The following is a 10,678-nucleotide window of genomic DNA, read 5'->3' as shown; positions in this document are numbered from 1 at the left end:
AAGGGAAGAGAGGATAGAGGATAGGTGTACTCAGAGACTGACCACAAACTGCAAAAATTATCATCACACACATCAGGTTAGGTTCTTCTAGGTAGGTCCAGACAAGACAAAGATGCCCAAAACCATGCACCAAAGACCACAGGCAGTTCTGGGAGTTAGTAGCCAAAGGGAATAAACCAGATAAAGGCTCGAGGGAGGTATTCTTAAACGAAGCCACATGGGTTGCTCATTTTACATCATTATATGCAGCCCAAACCACAGAGGAAAAGCTTATGGTAGATCCAAATGAAACAGTTACCCAGATAGAGGATGCTGAAAACCTACTGGTAATTTTTGATCTACAAGAAACCGAAACAGCAATCGCTTCTGTGAAGCAAGGGAAGGCCCCGGGCCTGGATAAGATCCCTGGTGATCTTTATAAACATAATGTGGAGATCTGGGCACCTTATCTAAATCATTTATTTAATGTCATCGCAGCAGGTGACCAAATCCCTGACACATGGGATGGGGCGGAAATAATCACCATTTTTAAAAAGGGGGATAGAGGGGACCCTGCAAACTATCGCCCCATTAGTCTTTTAGACATAACACAGAAAATTTATGCCAGACATATACTTAACCGCGTAAATACGTGGTTGGAGGAAAACCTGATTTTATCCAAGTATCAGGCAGGGTTTAGGGAAAAGACTGGAACCATCGACCAGGTACTAAGGCTATGCTGCTTGTACTGGAAATATGTTATTATTCGCAGAGGTAATTTATATGTTACCTTTGTAGATCTACGAGCAGCTTTTGACCTTATTCCCCGTGATCTATTGTGGAAATCATTGAAAAAGCAGGGGTTCCCGAAAGATCTCTTGAAACTTGTGATCAGGTTACACCAGAATAACTATGCCAGGGTAAGATGGGGTCCTAATGGCGAACTAACAAGCGAAATCCCTATTAAGAGGGGAGTACGCCAAGGGTGCGTACTGGCACCTACACTTTTTTCCCTTTATGTTAACGATATTGCAGCCCAAATGGAGAATTGTGATAATGATTCACCTCGCCTGGGGGGGGATCGAGTTTCGGCCCTCCTCTTCGCGGATGACACAATTCTCATTTCACAAACTCCTCGGGGCCTGCAGATTTTATTAGATAGGTTCCAGCAGTATTGTATTACAAAAGGGTTAGAAGTTAATGTAAAAAAGACTAAATATATGGCACTTAATCCTCACAAGGGGTTCAGGAAAAACTTAACGTTAAATGGAGAAAAACTTGATTATGAATCAAGCTTTACTTATTTGGGGGTACTATTAGATTCATCCTTAAGTTGGAAACCCCAATTAGAAAAATCCAAAATTGTCTTCAAGCAAAATTGTCTACCAATACTGAAAAGACACAATAACTGTACCAATAAAGCAGTCACCCCAGCGTTAGAATTGTTTAAATGCAAGGTTCAGTCGGCGGTTGTTTATGGGGCAGAACTCTGGGGACCCGTATGCAGAAAGACTTTTGAAATCATGGAAAACAGGTTTTTAAGGGGACTATTAAAGGTTCCTAGTAGTACTCCTTTACTACCCCTACTCCTTGATATGAATATACGACGCACTGACCTACATGCTATATTAAGACCATTATTGTTATGGGTCAGGTTGTGGATTACCCCAGAGCTGTCTGAATATAAAAAAGGGTTGGTTGAAGTTCAGGAACTGGACACGTGTAATAAGATTTTTTGGTTTAAACATGTTAAGAGCTGGTTAACAAAACTGGGTTTATCCCATTTTTGGACTCAACCCGAACTATTGACTGTGTCATCAAAGAAGATAGTTAAACTCTCCTTTTGGGCTCTAGTGAGCCATGATGCTGTATATGTTGGAGCACATGGCCCCTTAACCGAAAAATTTTTATTGGTGAAAAATGTAGCCCAGTTTGAAATGTTTCTTGATGAGATTCAACCACCTTTAGCTAAAACCTTGTATATAAAGTATAGGTATGGTATACTAAGAACTCGGGAAACCGAGTCCAAATGGGGGAAAACCAGTAATGACAAATGCACCTTATGTACAAGTAATTTAAGAGAAGACATTTTTCATATCTTGTTTTTCTGTCCAAGCTATGCTGAAACTAGAAAAAAATGGATAGTGCCATTGTGCCGTAATATTGGAACAACTTCTTATAAGGAAGCAGGAAGAATATTACTTACGGACACTAGTCAAGTAATAGTGTTTGGTGTCAGTAGATTCCTTTTGGCAGTAAAATTCATTAGGCAAAAGTCATCACTGGCATTTTAAGTGTCTGGCTGTTATATATCAATTTAATGCTTTTTTAACTTTGTAAATATTTTAAACTTCTTTTTAACTATATTTATTGATGATTGTTTAAAGCTCACTCTCGTGATTCAACTGAGAAGGTTAGGGATTATATTTGGTAATGCACCAGCACTTTATGAATCATGAATTATATATTCTGTAAAATTGTGATGATATTGTGGCCATGTATAATTATGTGCATTATGTATTCTTTTTCTTTTTCCTTCTTTTTTACATGTATATTATACATATTGCGTTTTTGTATATCTTTTATGATGCAATTGCAACGAAATAAAGATTATTGAATTGAATTGAATTGAAAATTGAATACTCAGAGACTGACCACAAACTGCAAAAATTATCATCACACACATCAGGTTAGGTTCTTCTAGGTAGGTCCAGACAAGACAAAGATGCCCAAAACCATGCATCGGGTTCTTACAGGTCAGTGGATCATGTGTGATATATGCAGGTTTAACAGGAAAGGCTTCAATGTGAAAGTGATCCCTTTCTATACCACAGCGCATTCAAACTCCATTCTCATCTGATAGAAAAAGGTTCTCTTTCCTTTCAAGATTAAAAATCGGGAGGAGTGCGTCTCACAATGAGCTTTTTACACATGGGTGAAATCAGAGGGAGAGTAGAGATTGTGAAATATTAAAATATCTTTATTCTTCAGCAATACCAGGAATGGGCTAAACCTAACAGGGTCGCACCACCCTAGATTAAAAAAGAAAGAAGACTTGAGCTTAAGTCTATACAAGACACAGATCTGCCCCTCCCCATATTGAAAAGAATGGAAAGACTTGTTCTGAAAAGCAGACACCAGTGAAAGTGTAGAGATGCTCCATTGTGTCAGCATTGAGCATGGACAACTGTCCCCCTTCATAGTCCAAATATACTCCCAGCTTCCTAGGGCTCTCGCATATGGACAAAGGAGACCGAGGGGATGTTAAAGCCTGGTACTGACCATCACATCTCCCTTCCACAGCCCAGATTCCCTCTTGGGGTGATGGTGTGACCCATCCTTTCCTATGCACTGACTCTCTGGCTGCCCCAACACGCCATCCTCCACCCTTCTGCAGCAGCTGCACCTCCCAGTAATGTCTACCTGAGGAGAATCCCTCCCTCCCCAACACACAGGCAGAGGCTGTAAATCTCTTGGGATTGTCCGGTAGGGTCTGTGCTTTCTCTGTGTATCTCATACGTCTCCCATCATCTGACAGTATCAGCCATTTGCTTGCCGTATCTGGATCCAGAGTGACCACCACTGCAGGGAGGAGAGAAGACTGAGTGAATGTAATGTGGCCAGATAAAATAAATATAGAATAACCATAAAAATACAGATATCAACAAAGAATTAGTGAGTACATTCAGGCCAGTGAGTTGTATTGCATATAGGGAGTCTAGGAATATAGGATAAAAACAACTAATGACATCAATAAAAACTGCATAGTTTTAGATTTAAGTTTACACTTGTAACATGAGGTAACATGGAACTAATTTAGAATAACAATATAATACAACAGGGTGATCCTGTATTGAATTAATCAAAATTGAAAAATCCTTAATTTGACAAAAACAGTCTATTGTGAGTGAATCTCCGCATGAAATTACTTAAGTGTCAACCAGTGTATTATTCAAGTCGTCCGAATTGAATTTATTTTCAAAAGTCAATTAGAAATATATACAACAGATAAATCACACAGGGTCAAGGAAATAGCAAGAGAGAGTTTTTCAAAAGAACCTCAAGTGAGAGGGACCATAAACGAACAAGTAAAAGAACTGACAATGTGTACATCAAACGGCATATTGATATTAGTCAAAAGACAGTCAATAATATTGTATACAAATAGGAACACCAGGGAGATATCTGGCGTGTTTGTAAAATCTTTATCCTGCCTCTAGATGGTGTTGAAGGCGTTTCGACCCTGTGTATGATGTGCCACATTTTGAAGGGGAACTTCTCTGACAGTTTGAAAGCTTGTTTTCTTAATTTGTGAATATCTGAACAATTAAGTTGAATGTGGAGAACCTTGCCAAATGGTAAGTTATATCTCAAAGTCTGGGGATGGCGAAAGTCAAACCTCAGCAGTCAGACAACATGAAATCCTTGAGATTCAACACGGCTGGAATTAAACATCGATAACCACCTTAAAGTTACTCAGAATTTTAAAAACGCTACAGACAGACCCAGAGAACTGCTCAGACAAGCAACGGAATACATTCAGCCCACTGCAAAGTTAACAATCTAAATGAGGTAGATAGATTGAAAAAATAATAAGTACATCCTATTCATCCTCTCAAACCAAGCCTTCCCTTCCAATCCAAGAAATGGAATCTGGTGCCCTTTTCACTGAGATCATCACCTACGAAGAAATAGGGAATGGTATTGTAAAATAGGGGACTTCTGTCCAGCCAAACTGCAATTCTATTAATTTAATAAACTGCCAACTCTATTCTTTTTTAGCCTCCGGACATAGTCTTGATGTCTTCCACTGTTTGCCATCATTACAATGAAATGTGTCAGCTATCCAGGCAGTTGCAGACAGTATATTGAATATCATGGGTTTAGTATACTGTACTCTGTTGGTGTTAGTTAACTTATCTAATGCATTAAGGAATCCCGCATTGCCAGCAAACTATGAACAGAATACGGATATGTTTACTCAATTAGTTCAAACACTACTTGAAGAATAGGCCTATCTGAATCAATTGCCAACTTCACAGAAATGATACCACCATCCTATGCAGGCCCTAGCAGACGTACTGTGAACTTTAGGAGTTATCAAGATTAACCCAAGTGATTCTTCATTGTATCTGATTTGTCATAAGAAGGCATCAATCAGTATTCACCTTTGACTCTCATGCTGAGAAATAGCTATAGCTGGATGAATAGTGATTTCTAGACAGGAGGCTCTTGTTCTTCACGCAAAAACTTTACAATGCCATAGTCACTCCCAGATGTATTTGAAAATAGCAGAAAGCCTAATGGTTTGGCTAAAAACTAAATTTGATAATATCTGGCAATTTCACAGAGAACACTAAAGGTACAGATGAGGATGTGATGATATTCCAGTTCCTAAATTCCTTGCAGAAGCTTTCATTTAAGTGTCAACTACTCTCTATTTAAAAATATCAGTGGCTGTAGAACCATGCAGAAAAATTGTGTCCTGGGACAGGACGATTTTAACGTATATATTTTCTGCCATGAATAAAGAGCTGCCTGGTGATGAGGTTAGGGTCGCTACACTAAGAGACTGATTAAGAGTTTGGTGGTGAGGCGCCGGGTTCGCCAGCCGCTGCACTGCCAAACCCATTGTTATGCCACCCTCCAGATTAGGAGTTTCCTAATCTGTTTGGCGGGCTGGTTTTTGGCGCTCCCACGGCATTACCTCAGAAAATGGGCACTTTAATGAAAATGCTAAAAACAGATCCTGCACGGCGTGGACAGTAAAGTCCATGCCCTGCAGGAACTGGTGTGCACGCACACAGGGGGGCACATGTTGTGCCTCCGTGTGCATCCACAGGGCACGAGGCAACAAACATGAAAACATAGCAGAGAGGAAACTTGTACTATGCTCGGCAAAACAACAGTAGTATTACTGCCTGTACACTGCTGCATGACCACCAGGGAACCGCAGTTCCCTGGCAGCTGCAGCGGGGAAATGTTGGTCCAACCGCCCTTATTGTAATAGGGCCGTTAGGAGACCGCCACCACCAAGCCCCCACAAGTCTGACGGTCTGTGAACTGCCAGACTCGCAATAGGCTCGTCTAAATGGATCCACATAAGTAAGGTCTAGCAAATTCTGAGGGCGTACTTTGTTCTACCTAGGTGTTTATAAGATTAAGTGCTTCTCTGGTGATTTGTGTGCTATATAAATAAAATTAACATAACAAATATGGAAATTAAGGGGGAAAGGAGGTTGAAGAGTGAAGCAGGTAGAAAGAAAAGAGAGACATCTACTTCCCTCTCCTTAGCTTGTTAAGGAAAGATGCCCTACACTGTCACTAAATACCCAACCCATTAACTACATTTCACTGGAAAAGCACACAAAATTTTTCACAGGTGCTATAATATGAAACCAACGCCTTCACAGGTACTAATGGTGGGCCACCTGCAATAATTTCATTTTATAGCACCTGTTATATGAAAGGCAAACCCAATTAGGTCTTGTAACTGTACCCCTTATTGTGGAATGTGGTGGCTCAACTTATTTTTAATCACTACACACTGTAAATACAGAATAAGGTTACTCATGAGCTCTGCAACAATCCTAACCATACTTCACTATTCACAACCCCTTCAGTTTTCCCCTATTCCATATTGCTAGAGCATACTGAATAGACTTTAGTGCTATGTTTACTCATTAAAACTCCAAAATAACATATACATTAGGTCATCTCACTCTGCTAACTTCACAAGATAAAGTGACTCGTAATATTTAAGGTAGCTTTTAACCAGTCATACAACTATGTTCAATCACTTGAGGCAATAACTTATGAAATTTCCTCACTAGAAACAATTAAATAACTGAAATGAAACATTTGCTTGTAAAGTGCCAAATAACTGAAATGAAACATTTGCTTGTAAAGTGCCTGAACATCTACTATCGCCTCCCTTCATATAAATGATCTTTAAACAAAATGAGTTGTGCCATAAATAAGCTCCACTACAGAATGGAGAATGGAAGCAAATGACACAAAGGATGTATGTAGTAGTAGTGGTAGAAACAAGCTTTATTTCGATATATTAGTCATATCTTAAAAAGCATTACAGTACAAGGAAAAAACATTTAAAATACAATGAGTTTTAGCACTTTTGTTCCTTAATTAAAAACATACAAATTGGACATTTGTTAAAAACATATAAGTTAACTATAGAAAAATCACAATATAGATTACGGGAGACTCAGTTGCCAAGAGAATCTAATAACAGCATGGGGTTTGACAATAAAACAAATGCAATATATATTAAGGGAGAATCAGTTGCCTAGACGATCTGACTCGCCATGCCCAACCCAAAAATGTTGCTAGGCAGCAAGCAAACAGAGGAAGAGGATCAGATCTTAGGATGCGTAAGGCCTCCAGGTGAGATCTAGTGCCGAGACTCCTGCATAGTGGCTTCAGCCAAACACGTCGAGGGGCTGCATATGCCGGGCACTCAAACATTAGGTGGGCCACTGACTCGTGCCTATTACCACAAAAAGGGCAATATGGTGTAGTTTGCACCGGTGGCTTCCAACTTGCAGTCAGCTTCCCTAAAGGCAATAGACCCACCCTAAATTTGAAATACAGTGCCCTGTCCCATGATTTGCAAATCATATCTAAATATGGTTCTCTGAAGGGCAACTCCTTGACCATCAGGAATTCTGTGGTGGATCTACATAATTTAGAATTATTGTTTCTGACATCTACCACCCAAGACCAGTATAGCTTCTTTAAGGTCTGTTTGGGCGGAGCAGTTCTGTTGACCCAGGTGTCTTCAAGGCCCAGGTTATAAAGAAGCCGCTTATCTTCTTTAAGCCAACGGACCTTGTGCCAACCAGATGTTAAAAGGAGTTCCCTTAGGCCTTCAGCATAGCTGGACAATTCTGGTACCCTCCATATTCGTGCCCATAAGAGAAGGGGACGTAACCTCGCCTGCTCACTTATTGGACGTGTGCCTACATCTAGGAGGAGTGGAAGAGAATGTGTGCTGTGCGGTAAGCCCACAAGGTCTTTGTGGAATTTGTTTTCCAAGTGCATCAGAAAGTCAACTTTCTGCACGCCCCACAGTTCAGACCCGTACAGAGCCGCGCTCACCCCCCTTGCCCTGTAAATGTCCAGTACAGGACCAATTGGTTTGAGGGACGAAGCAAGTTGTTCCTTCAGCAAGGCCCCTGTCACCCTCTTATGGACTAGCAAGATCTTTTGGTGTTGGGCTTTCCAGCTCATAGAGTCACAGAGGCGGATACCTAAGTAATCGAACTCTTTTACCCTTTCAAGTGGGACTGAATCCAAGGAGGGGGGGATGACAGTTTTCCTTGGGGGGTTTAGGGCCAGGAATTTAGTTTTACCTACATTAATAGCAAGACCCCTAGAATCACAGAATTTCTTAAAACTGGAGAGTAATGTTTGGAGGCCTGCTGGAGTTTTTGAGATCAGGAGGGTGTCGTCTGCAAATAGGAGGGTAGGGATTTTCCTGCCAGCCAGGGAAGGTGCATCTGCTGGATGTTTAAGCAGATGCTCCACCACTCCATTAATGTATAGCGAAAACAGAGTGGGGGCTAGCACACAACCCTGGCGGACACCCCTATTAACAGGGATGCGTGGTGTTTTTTGACCCTGATCACCCCACCTGATCTGTGCGAAGTTACTCTCGTGCAGCTCAATAAGCATGTTAAGCAGGTAAGAGGGAATTCCCAAGGCCTCAAGGACACTCCACAGTTGGGCACGTGGGACCAGGTCAAAGGCAGTCCGTAAGTCTATGAATGCAAGGTACAGACTGCCCTTGCCCAGTACAACCACTTTCCAGTATAGCATTAGTAAACGGAATGTCTGTTCGATGGTCCCGTTCCGGATCTAAAGCCAGCCTGGAAATCTGACAGTACTCGATTTTCTTCAGCCCACTGTAAGACCCTGCCTAAGACTACCTTGCCAGCTACCTTCTGAGTGGAGTCTAACAAGCTGATTGGACGGTAATTAGCGGGGTCGTCCCGACTTCTTTTTTTGAAAATCGGGACAACCTCCGCACCCCTCCAGGAGTCTGGCAGACACCCGCCCATCAAGGCCGCGTTCAGGAGTAGAGCAATAAGTCTGCTCCACACTTCTGGGTTGGCCCGTAAGAGATCACCTGGGATGCCATCCAGTCCAGCAGCCTTATTAGCAACCAGGCACTTAATTGCCCCCTCAACTTCCTTGGGAACAAAGAAGTGGTCCTCATTTAGGTGGTCAGTAGACACTCGGTGTGGCAGGTCCGTCAAACTATCTGAGGAGCCGCCAGGAAGGGAATAAAGCTTGGAAAAGTGGGCAAACCACGCCTCCCCGGTGATGTTGCATGTCAGTAGAGAATCAGCGGGTTTATCCCTAGCTCTTAACAGTTCCCAAAAGGTCTTCGAGTCTTTCTTGGAGCTAGCCGCCATTAGATCATTCCAAAATTTAGTATCATAGTCACCCCTACCCATGGCTAGAGCTTTTTTGTAGCTTTTCCTAGCAAGTCTGATGTGACCCGGAACCTTGGATTTCACTGCTTTGATAAGTTCACGTTTTGCAGCGCAACAGGTAGGAGAGTACCATTTTGCGCCGCTCTTAGATGTACCTCTTTTCGTGACCCTTGCTCCTGCTCGCTGGACAATGAACAGCTCACCTAGTGCTTTGGTTGTTTCTATAAAATCTTTAGAAACATCAGATTTACTGAAGTCCGGGGAGTCTAGCCGCAGCTTTAGAGTTGACATTATAGATTTTGCTAGAGCCATCTTTCCCTCATCCGCGGCAGCTTTGTTCCATTTCAGCCGCCTGCCACAATTCGATGGGTCTATTTCGTGCGATGATTTCCATATATGTGGTGGTGGGGTCGGAATCATGTCTTGCCAAGGGGGAGTGAGAGTCAGGGCTAGTGGGTTGTGGTCACTATCAGAAGTTGACAGTACCTCCATATCTTGAAGATATGCCCAGAGCCTGTGATTCAGCAGTATGTAATCAATCCGTGAGGTATGCCCCACCCTATTGTAAGTGTGTGCTCCTTGGGTATCGGACTTGGATCTGCAATTAGTAGCCCTGAGGTCATGTTCCATACAGAGGGCATTAATGTCTATTGCACTCTTGGTCCATTTTTTAATCGGGTTGAGTGAGAGCAAGGGGATACCTCTCCTAACATCATCTTCCCAGATGTCTAGTATATCCTCACTAGCTAGAGGTTCAAAAGAACAATTGAAGTCTCCAGCCAGTAGAACAAGGGAATCTGCATTACATGATCTGAGCTCCTCTTCAATTCCTGTTAGGGGTAACAGCGAAACACCACCCCTTGCCCCCCTTAGGTAGAGGTTAAAAACTTCTAGCTTTTTCCCGCTGTGACATTTGACTGATAATCTCTGCAAATCGGGTGATTTAGTGGGTATGTGCCTTATAGTTAGCCCTAATGTAATACTGACCCAAATCAGAAGGCCGCCCAAAGGGCGACCTTTACTACCAGATGGTTGAGATGCAGGGACAAAATAAGTTGTATAACCCACCCTGTGTCGGGGTTCCAGGCACCAAGTTTCTTGCAGGAGACATATCCCAAAGGATTCCACAAGGGAGTTCCAGTCGGGAATGTCGATGTTGCGTGCAAGACCTACTACATTCCAACTAAGGACCCTCATCTGTGGATTTCCTGCGACCCTCAGTCCCATTGAGGGGGCAGATG

General features: G+C 42.2%; 1 protein-coding gene across 4 annotated transcripts in view; it reads right to left on the bottom strand.

Moving 5' to 3' along the window:
• Positions 1–2,944: 2,944 nt before the first annotated feature.
• The window catches only part of LOC147676780 (butyrophilin subfamily 2 member A1-like), a 1,092,512-nt gene continuing 1,084,778 nt past the window's right edge, over positions 2,945–10,678 (bottom strand). For all 4 annotated transcript variants that reach the window (XM_086945212.1, XM_086945213.1, XM_086945214.1 and 1 more), the window contains one exon: positions 2,945–3,561. In XM_086945212.1, coding sequence (XP_086801338.1) covers positions 3,047–3,561 — 515 coding nt within the window. In that variant the 3' untranslated portion in view covers positions 2,945–3,046. The remainder of the gene's footprint in view (positions 3,562–10,678) is intronic.

This window comes from Lissotriton vulgaris, chromosome 12 (assembly GCF_964263255.1).
Source record: "Lissotriton vulgaris chromosome 12, aLisVul1.2, whole genome shotgun sequence".
In the NCBI taxonomy this organism is placed as follows: Eukaryota; Metazoa; Chordata; class Amphibia; order Caudata; family Salamandridae; genus Lissotriton; species Lissotriton vulgaris.
The sequence above is the reverse complement of the archived record's forward strand: the minus strand, read 5'-3'. Positions and strand labels throughout refer to the sequence as shown.